Genomic DNA, 19,140 nt, shown 5'->3' with positions numbered 1-19,140 from the left:
CAGTCAGTGAAGCACTAACCATCACAACTATTCACATGGCAAGGGGTTGGGTGCAAAGGCTCTGTAGAAAGAAAATCAGTGTTTAAAAGCTGCCTTGCAGGTGTAGGAAAGCACTGCACTGAAAAGCAGACAGTCACCATGGTGGTCCATCTCAATTTAACATTACAGAATCTCTCACTTACAGAATTTCAAAACGTGAATGAACGGATGGGGTCCTGTCAGGCGGTTTTTCTTTTTTAAATAAAAACAATCTCCACAAGGGAGGGATGATTTTCTTGCAGATGGAACAGTTTGAGTAATGCGAAGAGCTACTGCAGTTTGAATAATAGGAAGAAAAGCAATATGCAATTGAGCAGTTAAATCATTAATGGATACTTGAGAACAATCACCTTCGATGTAAGGAAAGCACCTTCCACTTCAAGGAAAATAGCCATGAATTCTAAGCTAAAGCTGTATGAAGAACTTGCTGTATTTTACAGTACAAATTACTGCTTCCATTAGCTCCTTTTCCACCCTAGGGAGAAGTTGACCAGAATACAAGCCTAAACTGAAAATGAGCAGATAATTGATAAAACCAGTCAAACAAAAAGCCTAAAACAAACATCTTCCACTCCCTAGTTGCCATTAAAACCAGTTTTTCCTCCGGCTTGCCCATAGGAGCAGGTATGAGGATTTTTATCCCAACTCTCCTTCCCTCCTGCAATGGTTGTCCCTGCAGCTCACCCTGGACACGGGCTGGGTCCCCAGTGCCAGCCTGCACTCGCCTCCTCACACAGCGCCCCAGGAACCACGTTTTATGGGGGAGATACCCAGCAGGCTGGGCTAAATCCCATTAAACCTAGTGGCAACTCGGCTTCTCAGGCTGCTCACCCACTCGAGCAGCCTCCCCGCTGTGTGGGGCAGGGTGTTCTCACCACTGCTGCACGCACGGCCCGTGCAGCAAGGTCCAGGAGGGCTCATGGCACATCTGGGCTCAGGAAACGCTGCCTGCCAGTCCCTGACAGCACTGAGCAATACAGGGGTGGCCTAGCCAAGTGTTTTTAATTCTTTCTCGATGGAAAGGCAAGAGGGAGGACAAGAAAGCGAATCCCACTTGACTGTACTCCACAGGATCCAAGGGAATCCAAGGTAAAAGGTACCACCAAACACTTGCAGAAAAGGAGCCTGACCCTCCACCACATCTCCAATAATGTCCCAATCAGCCCCCTTGGGCTGTGACAAAACAGAGCAACTATTCGTATTAAATCCATAATTTCCTGGGCGCATCCGTTTCACTTTGAGGATCACACCAGACTGCACATGAAGCAGCATCAGGACTTGCAGGGTCTCGGCGCAGGAGAAGTGCAAACATCCATCTTTCAAGGATTTCCAGGACAGATAAAGGGGTATTTGAAGTCCAAAGAGCAACAGACAAATTAAAATGCCAGGTGGAAAATCTTTATGAGGATTTAGCCCTAAGTTTTTTCACTGTTACTTTTGTGCAACACAGACAACTATTTAGCAAGTAGATTTGACAACATTACAATTCTGTTTCTCTCAGTAGTACAAACCAGAATCTTAACATCTAAAGGTCCTTGAACTGTAGAATATGTAAGCATAACTTCAAAGTGTGCTTGGCTTAAGGGCTAGAGCTACTCAGTGTAGTAAAGTCCTTCAAAACATAAAATCAAAAAATTTACAAGATGTTCTCAAGCTTCTACTTCTTACTGTATCTATAAAACCACTTCAGCCATAAACTATTTAGAAAGCCACTTAAAAATAATCCTTCATTAACAGAGTAATACACCATATCCTACCATTTTTGTCACTTTGTATTAAAAACATATGAAAGGTATAATACACCTCAAACCAAAACCACATTTATTCCATCAGTCACAAGTGCAAATATAGCAACAAGTCAGTTCAGCAAATTACAACACACAAAGAAATGTAATGTAAATGCTAATTACACTGACAAAGCAACTTCAGAGAGCAGCAAAAATGGTTTCTTCAAATAAAAAAATTCTATCCTTTTTATCTGTAATCTAAAATAATGTAATACATCAAGATCAGGAATGTCTCTGCTAACTAACATTCAGCCAGCTCTTCTGCTATTAACAGTTCGCATTATTCAGTGCACAAATGGCCTGCCCAAGCTCCTTATTAACAGATGTTTTGGTTTTAAGCAAATTTTACCCATTACGTAAATAACAGTGCCGATAGCAGAACACATGTTCTGCTGTTTTCATATTGCAAATTTGAGAATAAGTATTTAAAAACAAAAATACGTCCAATTTTGGTGGACATTTTAATTTTAACCTAGATCCAAAGTGGGCAATATTAAAGATACCATTGAATAAAATTCCTGCACACAAGTGGACCCAAGCGATCTAAGATTTTCTGGATCATCTTTAAGTCTTTAGTTAACATCCATATGCAGTACTTATGTATAAAATAGAAAGCATTCCCATTAGGAAGATACTGCAGTGTAATTAGCAGTTTTTCCCTACCACTTAGTAGCCAAGGAACAAGATTTATGCTTAATACCCGACCATCATTTTGCTTTAAAGGAAAGCAAAAGTAGAATGCCAGTATTAGCATCAGTAGGTTTGCACTGGAAGCTTAGTTAGCCTTCTTTTTCTTTAGGAGCTGCTGTTTCTTCTCTTTTTCTTTATAGGCAATGAATTGAGAGTCTGTACCAAAGATCCTGTCCCACCACGTGAAGGTTGAAGCGTAATTGCCAATAAAGTTCATGTGATGGAAATCGTGAAAGCGGGCCCCAGCGTAGAAAGGCACCAAGTGAAGAGGGTTCAGAGGAACGTCATAGCCACTACAGGGGAAGGAAAAAAGGAAACGGTAACTTTGTTGGTTTGTCTGCTTGTTTTCTCAAAACACATATATGTAGAGAGAGTATAACTTAACAGAAACATCTTTCTACATTCCAAAGTCCAGAATCACCTTAACACTGGCTTAACAGAAGAGCTACAGTGTGCACTTGCATAAAATGAGATGCAACAGAAAGTCAATGCTTCTGCAAAAATAAAGGAAAAACAGAACCACTTCCTGACCTAGCCAAAGGCTTCTGTAAACTGCCCCACTCTGGCCTTGGCACTTTCTGATCTCTTCAGTTTAGTAAGTGGCTCCCCTTCCCCCTCAAAATCTCCTTGGAACAGGACACCTCTAGGACAACAGTGAATGACTTGCAGCTGGTTTGCAGATCCAGGTGGCTCACGTTATCTCTGCTTCTCAGACTGCATTTGAACTCAACTACAACTCTTGAGAGGCTCATAAACCCTCCCTTTAGAAAAGCAGCTGATTAATTCAGGGGCTGAAAGAAGTCATGCTGTACCAATTTCTATTCTTGATTATTGTCAGATTACTTTTAATGTGTAAATGATTAATATCAGCAACTCAAAATATAAAATTACAGTAATATTCAACTCAGAGCCATTGCTTTAAAGAGTTACTGTTGCTTAGTAGTCCTGAGAAGCATCCTACCACCACCTAGTGGGGAGAGTGCAAGATAATTTGTTATGAACACCTCACAGGGACAGAAAATCGGAATTATAATTGCCCACGTGGATTCATATTTTTCATTCAATCCTTATAGACACATTACAGCATATACTTCTTTACTACTAGCTGTAAGGCATTTGTGCTGTCATATTGGAACCCAATCTGAAAGCAGTTACGCTTTGGCCACAAAGCCAAGTAGCCTCTCCAGCCCATTCTGATTTTTAGCAGTCAGTGGTGGCATGTTCTGGGATGTGTAAGATGACTTACAGACTGGAGATTAATCACAAAGCACCAAATCACCCATCACAAGGATGTATGTAGCCTCTGGGGCCCTCTTCAAGATGTGATAGCAGACAATCTACACTCCTCCAATCAGCAAGATTTGCTAGTTAGACTACTACAGAAGGCAGTATTTACTGTCCAGCCTGTGTCATCTGCTAGATGTACTGAAGAAAAGACTGAGAAGAGAATGACTGCTTTACCATACACATAGAAGCACCTCAATGCTAACGAGACAGAAAGCAGAAAGCTCCAGAACTGGAAAAACCAACAGTTAATTTTAAAACAGACTTGGGAGGAAAACAAAATGCTCATTACTTCTAAGTAGTTTACCTGTGCACGTCAATGGTTTCCATCAAGCGACATATTACCCATGCCCACAGTAGAACCATATGGTTACAGAAAACAACAATTCCAATAAAAAAGCCGGTTCCAAGGATAAGCGTTTCCAGAGGATGTGCATACTCTGCTTGCATTCCAAAGGGAGCCTACAAAAAACAAACAAGAGAAGTTTGAAAAGGATGCCTGTTTCTTCCTATACCTCAGATCAGATTCACCCTTTTGTGAGAGCAAAACTCCACACTGCAGAGGAGGCACAGAAACACCTTCCTTGTGTTGAGTTCAGGGAACACAACTGGTCAGTTCCTCATTGGTAGGACAGAAATCAGCATCCCAAGGTCACGAGGGCTGTGAAGACCCAATTAGCAAAAACTGTACCACACCAGAATGTGATTTCAGTTTACCACTACCTCAAAGAGTTGTTTCAAGAACATTAAAGCTTTGGACAAGCTCCTGTCAGTTTAGCTATGGTTCCAGGCTTGGAAGGAGAGGGGGAAAAAAAAAAAAAAAAAAGTTCAAATATTCTCAGAGTGATAATTACCAATTTTTTAAAAAATATAAAACAAACAACCCAAGAACCCTCAAAAAGCACTCATCTTTAACACTTTGCAAGTCCTTACAGTTCAAAATATTTTTGTGAGACTGAAATAAAGCATCTTCTTTCCTTTAGTTATATACACTAAATAGTCATTCCTACATTTGGTTTCAAAAAATACATCATAGGAAGCTTTAAAAAGAAAAATGTTTTGGGAAAAATAATAATTAAACTTTTAAGGCCAATACTGAAGGATGTAAGTTTATCTAAAATGAAATAAAGTACCCTTTGGCTTAAGGAAGGTTTAAACCTTTTATTAGTAGAAAATGTTTTTAGTAAAGTAACTACTAGCTTACAGGTAACTCCCATGTGGACAGCTATGTATTCTCACAGGGAACCTGCCCTGAAGCTGTTTCTATTCCTGCCACAGGCCTGAGGGGCTGCTGAGGTCTGCAGGGAAGCAGCAGCAGCTGCTGCAGCCTGTGCAGGGATGCAGGCACAGGTCAGTACCCTGCTCTCTGCAGCCCTGCCCCACGCGCAGCAGCCTGCAGCTTACTCTGGGCACAGTTCAGCTACAAGCTGAATGAATGCAGCACAGAAACACCCTGACTCCCGTGATCCAGAAACCTGGAGGGAGCCTATCCCACCTCTTAGACAGGCGCTGCTGCTGCCCGGCTGCCCAGAGCAGGGCATCTCCAGGAGCACATATATTACCCAAATATTTAATGCATGCATTAACAACAACCTGAAAGACCTGAAGGAATACATACCACAAACTCATGGTGAACCTTGTGGATGTACTTGTATATTCTCTTGTGATGCAACAACCTATGCAGGAAATAGTGCCAGGCGTCCTCGATGACTGCACATCCAAAACACTGGGCAAGCAGAATGTACCTTCAGAAATCAGAGAACAAGCAAAGAACTGTTAGTTACAGAAAATATTTGCTTATCTTGGAATACAAAACAGTTTATATGCTAATAAGGATGCAATATATCTGAGCAATGTCACATTGCTACTGACTCGATAACAGTGGCACCACCAACTTAACATACTAAAATGTTAATTACCAAGTACATTAGTCTTTACACCTATCAGCTCATCAGGTCATATGCTGAAGCAAGCTAGCATGTGGTATAACAAGTTACTATCTGTAATTTTGGTACTATACCACACTGTAGGTAATGAACATCTTTAGTCAGTGTAAGACCTAGATATGCAAAGGCAGAACTGTACCTGAACCAGGCAGAAAATAAGAAAATACCTTATGAGAAAGGCAACCTGCTGTTGTAAAGAATAACTTCAAGGGGAGAAAAAATAAATAAATAAATAAAATAAATAAAAGCACTTTTGGGTAGATTTGGTTTTGTGCAAAAGTGGAAATTTAGAAAAAATTAGAGGAAAGAGGAGCAGGTGCATTCTCTTCTTTGGGGAATATATTGTTGCTAAGAAATAAAGCAACAGGGTGGAGGGAAAAACAAAAACACACACTTAACAGAAATAGGAGGAAATCAAAACATGTTGATTTGAAAAAGAAAAAAAATAAAAAAAAAAAGACACATAAAGTCCAGTATCTAATCCAAGTCATCATGAATTTTGCTTTGCCTCCACCAACTCCCTTCTAATCCCCTCTCTTCTTTGAAAATTTGGGATCATTAAAAAAAATACTCTACAAAGCTCTAATTAGCTCTTGTAGCAGTTAGGTATCAACCAACACAAAATTAACAGAATTTACAAGACACAAAAGTCTAGTTACAGTACATTAGAGTTAATGATACTACTTATTAAACATTTTGCCTCCAGTTGCATACAATTCAGCAGCAAGTAGAAGAAATATCTACCTACCATCTAGGCATTTCTTCCCACTCATAAGGAATGTTAAAATATTCTGTGAAGTAATAGGTACCACAAATCAGAGGCAGCTGAATGAAAAAGTGATTGAAGAGGAGTGTTTTGAAACATTTCCACTGCTTTTCCCATGTTTCTGGTTTATCCTAGAAAGAAACAGACAGTTCCGTTATGTGATTTTGCAGCATGAATTCAAACTGCTGAAGAGAAAAAAAAAAAACAAAACAAAACCATCTTAACACCTGATGAAGCACCCTGACAAAACATTTATTGAAGAAGTTTTATCACCAGTAAGTTTCAAGGTGTTTCTGAAATAATATTGTGAAGCTGTCCTTTCCTGTTCAAGATAGGATTTATACGAAAATCCTCAAACTAAACTTTAGGTAGTTTTTAAGAGGAGGAGAAAGCACATATTTGAGAGGAAAGCAGATTATACCTACTTTCAAACGCTCACAGACTCTGCTTGATACTGTGGTATTACCCTAAACATATTAAATGTATCCAAGAAGAAAGTCAGCTTAAGCTGCTTCTGAAATATCTGCCTAAATTTCTTTCAGAATCTAGTTAGGAAAGTCATTTAAAATTCAGTTTTTCATTCATATAAGCCCTGCAAAAGTGCCCAGGCCACAGAACAGACACATTTCAGGCTGTGGTTCCCTTCCTCTTTTTGAGAACTTCTCTTCTGTGCTGTATTTCTCAAATGCTTTCACCTGGAAAATAAGTAGCAGCTCCTCCCACAGCACAAATCAACTGAGGCAGCACAAGGTGCAAGATGGGATTAAATTCAGTTTCATCACAAATTCCAGAGTCTCTCATTTGTTAAGACAGTTTTTCTTAAAACCTGAAGCAAGGTTTTCTCAGTAAAGTTAGTCTTTACCAGTCACCCCAAACAATTACAAATAATGAAATAACAAGAATTAACAGCAGCATTTCAGACTTAACAGCTTAACATTAACCTATTAGCTTTTCTTCTTCAGCTTTAGCTTTTTCAGGGACACATATTACCAATTACTGTAGCAACATAAGAAAGTAACATTGTTTCATTTCAATTCATATTACAAGCAAAGATAAGGAAGCCGAGGGAAAACAGTAACCTTGCTGTTGGGGAGGCACATTTGCCACTTATCAATGTCTAAAACCCAGCGGGCCCATCAGAAGCCTCCTCTATGATTAAAACACCTTGAAATCACTTCAAGAGGGTGTTCATGAAGAAACTTTAAGACTATCGCTATTAAGTCTCAATACCACGTAATTCCACCAGGTGAAATAATTATTTTGCAATACTAACTCCCAACTTTACTGCACCTTCCAGATATCTTCCTCACCTATGCATAAGTTTCACAGAATCCCAGACTGGCTGAGGTTGGCAGGGACCTCTAGGGATCCCCCAGTCCAAGCCCTGCTCCAGCAGGGACACCCAGAGCAGGGGCACAGGGTCCATCCAGGCGGGTTGGAGATCTCCAGAGCAGGAGCCTCCACAGCCTCTCTGGGCAGCCTGTGCCAGGGCTCTGGCACCCTCACACCAAGGAAGTTCTTCCTCACATGGGGGTGGAGCTGCCTGGGGTTCAGTTTGTACCCATTTCCCCTTGTCCTGTCACTGGCCACCACCAAGAGGAATTTGGCCCCATCCTGTTTACATTCTCCTCTCAGGTATTTGTACATACTGATGAGATCCTCTCTCAAGTCTTCTTCAGGCTAAACTTTCCTAAAGAATGTTTTACTTTGCTGGTACAGAGACCAACAAACCCCCCATGCTTTCTCTAAACCATGGCCACAGAGAACAGGATCCTCTGGCTCAGCAAAAGCATCTTTCCTTTCCCAAACTCATGCCCATTCCTCCCTTCCCACACGCTGCAATTTTGGCCTGTCACTTCCAGGACATCCATAGTGATCAGAGGCACGTGTGCTCATCTGTACCAGATATCAATACACCAGAGTTATCTAGGCTTCGCATGGTAAAAGAAAAACCAGGCAGTAAGCAGTTCAAGGCCTGGCCTTACCTGTTGAATTTTGTACTTTTGCATGTACGGAATAAACTGGAAGACAAATCCTGGCACGCAGAGCAGGAAGTATGAAGCTTCATGAACTAAGAGCGATCCCCAGGTGGCAATCTGGAACTTGGTGTAGTTATCCAGCATGTAGTTCCAAGCATTTTTAAATGGCTGCTGCAGGGGGTTATCTGGCAAGAACGAGTCTATGTACTCCACTGCCAGGTAAGCAGAGTTCAAGATATTCACGCTGTCGTTCATTGCCATCGTTCAAACATCAAACATCAAGGCACAATTCTTCTGGGGGCGTGTAGATCACCTGCGAGCTTGGAGAAAAGAAAATTGATTAAGAAGCAGTGTCTCCTGAAAAACAAAAGAAACAAACCACAACAACAACAACTAGTTTTTAATCACATTTGAAGCCAGAGAAATACACACTCTCTTTCCACAGAACAGTGTAAAAGACGAAATTTTAGGATGAGGTTGAGGCCACCTGGCTCTCAAGTTTCGAAGCAGAGCCAAGGCAGCAAAAAGCTCATGTTTCCTCATCACCGGTTTTAGATAACCGAGACTGAAGTAAGAGCTGCACACCGCGAGGAAGGAGGACAGGAGGGCTCCAAACCCGCTGGGACACCCAGGACCGCTCCCCGTCACCCGCTTTCTCACTCAGCCGGGCCCTTTCCGCGGCGGCAGGCCGGGGCCCACGCAGGGCCCCATCTGCGGGGCCTCGGTCGCCCGTGCAGCTTTCAGGCTGCGTCCTCCGCCCGCGGACGCAGCCGCACCCCCAAAGGGAAGCCCCCAAGGGAGCGCTCAGCCCGGCTCCTCACCTCGGTCCCGGTCCCGGTCCCGGTCCTGGTCCTGGTCCCGGTCCTGGTGCTGGTGCTGGTGGCGGCGGCGCCCGGCGCGGCACTAACGGCCCCGGCACCGGCGGCCCCTCAAGAGCGCCCCGCCCCGCCCGCCCATTGGCCGCCGAGCGCCGCCCTGCGCGGCGCCCATTGGCTGGCGGGCGCGGGCGGCTCGGAGTCAGGCCGGCTGGCGGCGAGGCCCCGGCGCGCGCCCATTGGCTGCAGGGGTGGAGTGAGCATAGTGAGACCTCGGCGCGCGGCCAATGAGGCGGGAGGGAGCCCGCGTGACGTCGGCGACGTGATGAGGAGGAGACGCAGGTGGGCAGAGGGCGGGCCGGCCGCCGCCCGTTGCCATGGCGCCGCCCGTTGCCATGGCGCCGCGGGACCGTTAGCGCCCGTTGGGCGGGCGCGGGGGCCGCTGTCGCCCCCGGCCCGGGCAGGAACGGGCCCTGCGCCAACGCGGCCTTTCTTATTCTTCTTTATATTCTTCCAATATTAGCATTTCTACCAGCAACTGAGTTCTCAGCTCTCATATTAATTTCACAGCTCATACATTTTTTTTTTCCTCCCACAAGAAATTAGACATGGCCACTATCTTACTTAACTGAAGACCAAAGCTTTCAGAGACAAGCCAGCAGCAAACTAGTGGTATTTATATTGCCACTTCCTACCCTTTAATCATAATTCTCTTCAACTCACTTGCATTCAGCTCTTTTAAACATTCTCTTCCCAAAAAAAAGCACTATTCTCAAATTACTTGTGAGACTTGTATTGAGAAACACAAGTTTTAAGCAATTTTGTTGGCATTATGAAACAATATATAAACTTTTATTTAAAGAAAGTCTCCAATATGACAATAACTTTGGTCATGTAAAAAGAAGGCCATCTAAGAAGAAATAAAAATGAGCTGCTCTACAAACATGGCCACATACAGTATATTCAGATATTAGCTAATAGCAGCCAAGTTTATACACATAAGTAGACCTTAATACCATGCAAGTTCAACTTCAATACATTCATTATAATTTTTCAGTTATTTTCATGCCAAATCACCTTTTCGATAAAAACATTTAATATGACCAATATCAAACAGAAGCAAAAAAATCATAAGTACAGACATCATTTTTATTAAAATAAAGAAAAAGCTTGAAATTACACCTGTTCAAGGAATATTATACCATTTCCAGGCTCGTTCAGTGAAAATTAGTAGTGTTAAGCATTGTTAAATATCAAAAAATACAACTCTGTTTTACAACATAGTACTGGCAAATTCAAAGTACTCTGCCAAATTATAAATAGTAAAATCAGATTTTGAAGATCTTTAATGAAAAGCAACACACTTACATATGCACATATTATGTAACAAAAGTTTTATAAAAGCAAACAAATATACCCCATGCCAGCTTGAATTACTGAAGTGGGATTCAATATCTATTATGAAGACTGACAGCTCATTTCTTTAAATATATTTATTAGTCTCTGGAAAAAATAAGACAAAAATTTACTTTCACCAGAATACACACCATTCTTCACTGACAATCCATTTCTCAGTCATGACTGACATGAGTTGGTCCTTATGAAAGTGGCTCTTTTGTTTGAAGACCTTGCAATTGAAAAAGAATTTAAAAAATAAATCCAAAGAAAAACGGTCCACTAGCCTTGAAAAACTCAAATCAGCTCCTGCTCGACTGCAGAATAATCCTACACATTGCTTCTGCCTAGAGTAATCTTCATCATCTGTCATCTGTAATTGTAGACAGCCACATCTTCCACTGTGACTCAAGGTGCAGCTACAAGTTGAGAAGTGCTTAGATACTCAGTCACTTCAAATACACTTGTTGAAGACTGCTTCTAGTGCATAATCAAGTTGAAAATCCCTTCACGGATCATAACGGCTTGTCAATAACTGTTACACCTAAAGTGAGGGGGAAAAAAGGGCATAAATCATTAAGCAGTCTTCTCATCGGTTTTTAAAACTGTAACGCTTAACTAACTCATGTGAGTAACTGCATTTATTAAAGAAAAAGAACCCTGGAGCATTTTAGCATTTCTAAATACTGAATCCCTTTAACAAAGTTCAATGCAGGACTCCCACAGATTGCGACACGATACAGATCTGTTGTTGATTAAAAAGAAGGCAAGTCATAATAGCATTGTCTTTCACACTGACCACTGAACTGCTAAATCAGCCACGAGCAGAGTCTAATGCCGCCTTTTCAGTGAAAAATTATTTAAAGCCAAAGTGAACCATCACATTTTTCGTACCATTCCAGTATCTTCAAAGGTTTTTAACTTTGCCAGTATTTTGCTGGAATGCTTTGTCAAATTTCTCATCCCATTCTATCGTGCTACTGTTTAACATACTGCAGAAAGGCTATTTAAGAAGTTATGCACTTTACCTGCATAGCTTCTTCCTGTACTCATACAAGATGACACAACTGTCCATTTATCAGTTGTTGGATTATAATATTCCACTGTTGATAAATTACAGGAGCCATCATCTCCTCCAACCACATACAAGAGACCGTTTACAGCACAAACACCTAAAAAATAGGAAATGAATTCAGAAAATATATCACCTGCTATACCATGAAAGCACGCTCTCTCTTCTGTGACACAAAGAAGCATGAGCAGTTAAGAAAAATTAGATATTGTAATACCCAGTTATATTACCAGGATTTTAATGTAGCCGTAGTACACACCTGCATTCCTTCGGCACATGTTCATATCTGCAACTTGCTTCCAGGTACTGGCAGCAGGGTCATATACTTCAACACTTTTTCTTACCAAAGGGCCATCATGGCCACCTACTGCATACAATAAATTGTTTAACACACCAACACCTGTGAACATACAAAAATACTCCCAATTAACTGGAGAACGGTGTGACTGACACAAGGGAGGAATAGCGAATAACGTGTGTCCTAACATAAATCCTCCATCCAGTCAGGAACTATTTGAGAAGATAAGGGGGTCAGATGCATTAGAGCAGAGTGACAGTAACTCAAGCAAGACATTGATAAATTGCCTTGCATGGCTTCCTATGTTGCAACACACGAAGACTAGAGTTGTTCTTCAACAAAAGATTTAGGAAAATTTAGGAGAAAAATGATGTGCAGGAAAATGAAGACCGTTGAAATTTAGGACCAATTAGGAGTGACAGTGACACAAGTATGCTCAGCTGTGACGTGATGAAAAAGCATAAGTGCAATTTTAGAAAGTAGAAACTACACAGTAGAAGAAGAATGGGTAAACGCTAAAGTGTTGGAATACCTGATAAACATAAATAAAACAAAAGTCAAGAAGCAACTGCAGGGAGCACCTACCTCCTCCAGCACTGGAGGAGAGCACCACACTTCCTTACAAGAAAGTTTAGCCATCTATAAGTATGGGATGAATGAACAAAGTAAAACTAGTCTGGATTTACTTGCTAATTGGGTTGAACATATCGAAAAGATAGTATTAGGGAAACCAGAAAGGAAGGCCTAGTTATTTATCTATCACTTTATAATGTAATATGGTAATCTAAGCACAGTAGATTTCAGAAATGCAGTTATAGGTATTAAAACTGGCAAGTAATGGGCAAGAGCATTAACATTCAGTACTATGAGAGTATTTTGGGAGATCTAATATATGTCATATTTAAGATTGTGAACTTTGAGCATAATACACAGATTTGCTAATATAGTTCTTAAAGAGTTGCATGGGAATGGCACGATTTAAAATCTTTAGTAAAGTTTAAAAGCAAACAAAAAAAAGTAAATACAAAAGATTAGCTAAGTCCTAAAAAATGCTGTGGAAGGAAAAAAAAGAAAAAACAGAAAAAACAGAAACATAAATAGCAGCTGAAACAGCTTTGGAAATATATTACTAAGACTGTGTATAAAGACTAGTCATATGGGGGACAGAATTGACCTCTATTGAAATAAGTAAATATTCTTATTAAAGAGACAGATTTTAATAATTAAAGGAAGAGGGGAGAGAGACATGGCAAAGTGGTGGAAATCTTTTTTTTTAAAAAAAGTTAATACTGATTGATAAACCATGCTCTCTAATGTTTTATCAGTGATATTCACTACTATCATCTCCCCATATCCGTCCCAGTTAACATAATTCCTGTTGGACTGCTATTATTTCTTGCTGCCCTGTCACAGCATAATGTGACAGCTTTTCTCCCTCCCACTCTGATCACTTAGTTAGACAGGGTAATATAAGTTATGTCTTTTGTAGCATTAAACCTTACAGAACTGGAAGGAGGGCTACAGTTTTTAGTTTACAGGTGTAACATGCTATAAATCAAGCAGGTAAGTGAAAGAATGTGCTTCATTGATACTTTATCCCCCCACCCCATCCTCCTCTGTCGTTTCCAACTTTCCTGTTTAGTGTGTATCATTTTTGCCTCTGCCACATTGCCATCTTTTATTGATGGCTCCTTAATTTTAATTATTTCCTCCGGTCCTCTTTGGTCCTTCATTTTCCCCTGAGCCCACACCCAGTTTCCAAGTCCTACCTTATTTCTTGCTCCTTCCGTCTGCATCTTCTTGTTGCCGTCTTCTGAGTTCTCCTTTGTTATTTTTCTTCCCTGCCCATTTTCAGGACCCTGTCTGACATCTCTCATCCCTCCCAAATGGCCTACATCTGGATTTGAAGTTCCTCATCCCAATATCTTGCCGGAAACAGATCTCTCCCCATACTGATAACCGAGAAGCAGCTGCTACTAAAGAAGAGTAACTGAGGGTTACTGAAAAACTGAAGTTGCCTTTAGATGAAGCTGGAGCAATAGGAACAGAAGAGATGAGCTTAGGTTCCTTGAGATGACCAGAAATCCATAGGTTTAACACAGGAACACAACTCTCTCAGGTTAGTACCTGTCACAGCTGTAGGCCTGGTGGCCAACTGAAGCGGTTGTGCTGGTTTGGGGTACCTGGCCTCCACAGGCAGCACAACCAACAGCCACGAGTTGAACATCACCAGCCACTCCTCCCCCAGGTACAATTTCCCACTTACTGAACACAGCAGCACTGAACCATGTTAGGGGAAATATATATATATATATATATATATATATATATATATGTATATCCCTCCCCGCCCCCGTACTTATTTATTTATTTTAACATAGAGGACAGTGGCGACAGGCAGCAGAGACCCGAGCAAACAAGCAAGGCTCTGAACACTTGGGCGAGGGAAGGGCCGAGGGGGCAGGAAGATTCTAGTAGTTCGGGTACCTAAAGCACGAAATTCTTCTCTTTTCTGAGTAATTCACCATCAAAAAAAAACCTGAAAATTTCTAGCATATAAACAGGCTACAGGAACAAAGGGAGTGTGCGGGAACAGATTTTTCTTTTTTTAAACACTCAGATAAAATGGGTCTGCTGGCAGATTATAACGTGAAGCTTTGTCACAAGCCATTGACATTATCTGTCTTCGTAACAATACAAACAATTTGCTTGTTTTATATAAATGTTTTCCTCAAAAAATGCCAATAGTAGCCAATAGCATTTGATAGTACCCTTACTGCAAACTCTGGCCAGTTTTTAACCCAGCACACTTCCAAGACAGACAAACTAAACAAACAGAAGTTTCACAAGCCAGCTATGTTGAATACACCCTATCATGTTTCCTTTATTAACTTTACAGTTCTAGTTTTAAAATGCAACCAAAGTATTATTTTTAGTAATATGAGACAGATCCACTTAACAGTGTTGCATGGGCATAATGGAAGTACTAGAAAGTGTTTTAGTTTTAGTACTGATTGTAAAACTATTAAAAATGTCAGCTGAAATAATTAGTTTGGACTGAGTGTAAACTCAGTTAACACAGATTAAAAACTGTGCAGAGTTAATAAACAGAGAATAAATGGAAGGCAAGATGGAAAGTTGAGAGAACTGAGCATACTAGAAATCCATCCAGTTCTATCTGTAGCAACATCTCCTCCAATTATGAAACATATTAATGCAATCACCAATAGGCATTAGAAGGGTAGTGCTAAAAAGCACCATTGAGTACGTGTCAAAAAGGACCTAAATAAGTAAGAAATAAAGGCCGAAAAATAATATCATGCAATTTGACTTGAAAAAGTCCAGGTGAATGCATCTAGAGAAATAAAACAACTTCAGCAAGCTGAAAAAACCTGAAACACCAAAACACAAATAGAGGACAGTGAACAGTAAATGACACGAGTCCATAGTGTAAATAGATAATGAAAGTGCTAAGGTCATTTTGAAGCTGTGGAAGCCTCATTGGATTAAACAAAAACAAGCACTTTTGAGGTTTTCGGAGAGATATAGACATACTCAGTTTCAAGAAAAAAGAAATAAAACCCTAAGGAAAAAATAAAAGGGGATTTCTAAGATTATGAAGAAATAAACAGATACACTAAACAGATACACTATGGCTAAAAGATAAAGAGGGAATAACATATAATAGCCTGTAAATATCCAAAGAATGTAAACATCAGGTGATGAGAAGAGTTACTGAAGATGAAAAAATGATACTTAAGTGGAAATAATAGGATAGAACCAACTATACAAAATAATGAGCAAGGACAATTTCCTACAAAAACGCAGAAGGCAGAACAAGTCCTCCAAATAGGTGAAATCTAGTCCCAGTTCACAGGCAAAGTCAACCTGATTTGCTCATCATTTCAGTATTCAACTAACGCTACACTGGTTGACACAAACTGTGTATATTAATCTGTGTGTTAAGAATCTCAGAAGCTGGGGAACAGGAGGGAATATGAAGAATACAAAAAGCAAAAGAAGGTGTTTACCATTAACGGACTGAATCTTACTCTACAGGATGGGTTTGTAACCTGCAATACTTCTGCCATCTAAGACACATCCATTAGGCTCAGATGTTAGCTTACCTTTTTAAATACATTTTGAAAACCCCAAGCTTGTTCCGGCCTTACTGTGAGCATGGATTCTTGTTCACTCACCTGCTCCGCTGCGCCTCGTGCTCATTTCTGCCACGTAGCTCCACTCATTGGTATTAGCATCATAGCACTCCACTGAACTAAGGCACTGGCGCGACGCGCCGTCGTAGCCGCCGACGGCGTACAGCTTACCTGAAAAACAGTGCAAGCGGCCACCTCGAGCTGTTCCCAGCCCCGTGCAGGCAGCAGCAAGGCTCCCAGCCACCAAGCCATCCTCGGAAAATGCCAGGTTTCCCAGCACTGGGAGCACTGGGAATACCGTCCCCGGCCCCACGCACCGAGAGCTTTTTTAGGTACTTTACAGGGGACAGATCTACAGCTTGGGCTTACTTTTTATTTAGTCTATAACAGGCAGGGTACAAATGTAAGCTAAGATCCTCTCACCATTAAAAAAAATTGCTATTACAGAAAACAATTTATTTACACTTCTATTAAAAACACTAATGCAAAAGCAATTTCTTCTAACAGTTATGCCAAAGGTGAAGGGTAACCAGTTTAATGCGTAGTCTCACGTTACATAAAATGAATACCTTTGCACAGTAATAAAAGAAATATTGAAAGTAACTATGGTAAAAGCTAGCTGAAAGGAAAATTTTGGTTTGTTGCCACCACTTGAATTATAGAGTTGAGCAAAAACCTAAATCTGAAATATTTTTTTCTAACATGTGAGTAGGGTAGAGATTACATTTCAGTCTCTTATTTTTCATTTCATTGTCACAGACAGTGGGTCACTGACAGGGTTTGGAAATATTGTTTTAAAACATTTTTCCACTGTTTATACATCTCCTGACATTTCTGCTATGAATTAACTTTGCAGATAGCAAAAGAACTTACCTCCAACAACACCTACGCCCACACTACTTCTTCTTGTGTTCATTGGAGCTACATGAAACCACTCATTAGTCTTTAAGTTGTAAACTTCAACAGATGATAAACCTATAAAAGCAAGAGGGCATTATTTTCTCTACAAAATCTAGGAGCAATACATTGTCGAGCGTTTAGAAATTCAGCAGCAATACAATGCCTACCATTCAGAAATTGTTTTATCTCAAAATTGAAATTATTATTGCAATTTAAGAACTGTAAATTACTGTGTAAAAGGCACAAGTGATGGTATTTAGATAGCCAATTACTGGCATCACATTCCTGGTTTTTCAAAATAGGCAACTGGATAACAGCTTTTGTGCAACTAAAAATTCTTCCTCTCTACACATGTTCATCAGAAATAACTCTCAAGGAAATGGATCATCTCTACACAAATGGTTTAATGCATCTGCGATGAGAATGAGTTATGTGTGACCAAAGTTTGATTTTCCAGGGTTTATATGGTGTTTATGCTCTGATTGCCGTTAGGCCTAAACTCCTAAGAGCCGAGGAATCAGCCCCAAGGCCCAGTACCAGGTGGCCATCAGAGCATTTCCCGTGCCACAAGATGCAGGCTGTCCTCCTGCTTTGTTTCATTGCAACGCAAGGAAGGAGGAATTCAAATCCGACAGAATTCCATCTAGAGGAGTCAAAACGAATGGTTTCAGCAGTATGTCAAGGCCAAGATAGATACCTGTACTCCCGTCGAATCCTCCCACGGCATAAAGAAGGCCATTCAGTACAGCAGCTCCCAGCGTGCTTCTCCTGTCCTGCATGTTAGCCACGCTTGTCCACTGGTCCTTCACCGGGTCGTAGGAATCCACCGTGCGGACCCGCAGGGAGCCGTTGAAGCCGCCGACCGCGTAGACCATGCCCCCCATGTAGACCATCCCTAGAGGGGCAGCGGGACCAGAGCTGAGCGGCCCCGGCTCTCCGTGCGGGGCTAACGCTGCCCTCCACACAGCGCAGAGGGCTCCAAACACCGTGGGGCTCTAGGAGCATCCACAGTGTGTGCACAGACCCAACACAAAGCTTTGATGCTTCTTACTAAGAGTTTACACTTCTGAAGCTTAGGCTTGCTAAATTTCTTCCTGCCTACATCTCAGTTTAAGATAGCATATTTGCATTTTTAGGATCAAATGGGCACTTCTTCAGCTTCTTCATATCATTGAATAATAATAAGGTATTTAAAATATAAATATAAAATATATAAAATAATGCTCTTACGCATCAACATATTAATTTACCCATGTGATGTAATGAAGCAGGTTATTTTATAGATTAGAAACTGAAGGACAAACTAAAATCAAATTATTTAATTTGTATAGTCCCAGATTAACAAATAAGCAATTTGAATGTTCACAACACCCACTAAGGTTAAGATTTATCCCTTCTTATCCCTTCTCAGGAGAAGTTTCCTAAGTGTTCCAAAGAGTACGCTTTAGGCAGACACCTCGGTCCTGCAGGATTACAAAGTGCAACAAAATACTAGATGTCATTTACCTGCTCTACATCTTCTGGAAGGCAATTCAGCCACCTGATGCCAACGCTCTTCTTTAAAGTCATAGCACTCGACGCTGCGGATAGCTTTTGGTGCCTGGCCTCCAACTACCATCATCAGCTAGGAAGAAGGGAGCAACATGCATCCATTACTTGCATATATGAGAGCACCCAAAAGATGAAAGAAGTGCTAAAGATAAAGGAAGCTTCTGTAAAAAAATAAGGATGATTCTCCTAAATATGCAGTATGGATCTTGCAAATAGTCAAAACTGCCATTTTATTTTAAATATGCAACTTGTAAGCTTTGTGTTCAGTGGAAATATCTGAAGTATAAAAACAGTAGGCAGTTAGAATCAAGACAGAGCTCCCATGAATGAGGCAGATTCCGTTGGATCCTCAGAGCATATTTTGACCTTGCACATGAGAATTCACCTTCTATAAAATTCAGTGGAGCTATGAAGGACCATCACAGAACAGGCTTAGTTGGCTCCTCTGAGAGAAAAGTGCT

General features: G+C 40.9%; 2 protein-coding genes across 2 annotated transcripts in view; both read right to left on the bottom strand.

Annotated features, from left to right (window-relative positions):
- Positions 1 to 2,387: 2,387 nt before the first annotated feature.
- MSMO1 (methylsterol monooxygenase 1) lies at positions 2,388 to 8,766 on the bottom strand. The gene is made up of 5 exons (XM_010220595.2): positions 8,498 to 8,766; positions 6,495 to 6,643; positions 5,419 to 5,545; positions 4,108 to 4,262; positions 2,388 to 2,809 (listed from the first exon to the last, which is right to left on the bottom strand). The coding sequence occupies exons 1-5, from the start codon at positions 8,750 to 8,752 to the stop codon at positions 2,602 to 2,604; spliced, it is 894 nt and encodes a 297-aa protein (XP_010218897.1). The 5' UTR covers positions 8,753 to 8,766; the 3' UTR covers positions 2,388 to 2,601.
- Positions 8,767 to 10,125: 1,359 nt separating this feature from the next.
- KLHL2 (kelch like family member 2) overlaps positions 10,126 to 19,140 on the bottom strand; it is a 47,737-nt gene continuing 38,722 nt past the window's right edge. The window contains exons 9-15 of the mRNA XM_088528136.1: positions 18,635 to 18,752; positions 17,826 to 18,023; positions 17,102 to 17,203; positions 16,271 to 16,399; positions 12,033 to 12,173; positions 11,730 to 11,873; positions 10,126 to 11,245 (exon numbers count right to left, since the gene is read on the bottom strand). Coding sequence (XP_088384262.1) covers positions 11,217 to 11,245; positions 11,730 to 11,873; positions 12,033 to 12,173; positions 16,271 to 16,399; positions 17,102 to 17,203; positions 17,826 to 18,023; positions 18,635 to 18,752 — 861 coding nt within the window. The 3' untranslated portion in view covers positions 10,126 to 11,216. The remainder of the gene's footprint in view (positions 11,246 to 11,729; positions 11,874 to 12,032; positions 12,174 to 16,270; positions 16,400 to 17,101; positions 17,204 to 17,825; positions 18,024 to 18,634; positions 18,753 to 19,140) is intronic.

Source organism: Tinamus guttatus, unplaced genomic scaffold (genome assembly GCF_059628265.1).
Source record: "Tinamus guttatus ecotype Peru unplaced genomic scaffold, ASM5962826v1 Tinamus_guttatus_pri_ptg000301l, whole genome shotgun sequence".
Lineage (NCBI taxonomy): Eukaryota > Metazoa > Chordata > Aves > Tinamiformes > Tinamidae > Tinamus > Tinamus guttatus.
Note: the sequence above shows the minus strand (reverse complement) of the source record. Positions and strands in the feature narration are given on the sequence as shown.

What these genes read in the sequence shown, in the direction of transcription:
- MSMO1 (XM_010220595.2), bottom strand. Translation starts at nt 8,752, where the DNA reads ATGGCAATGAACGACAGCGTGAATATCTTGAACTCTGCTTACCTGGCA. An exon ending in TGGGAAGAAATGCCTAGATG is followed by an intron (nt 5,546 to 6,494) that starts GTAGGTAGATAT and finishes TGATTTCTGAAG; the next exon opens with GTACATTCTGCTTGCCCAGT. An exon ending in AGGTTCACCATGAGTTTGTG is followed by an intron (nt 4,263 to 5,418) that starts GTATGTATTCCT and finishes TGTTTTTTGTAG; the next exon opens with GCTCCCTTTGGAATGCAAGC.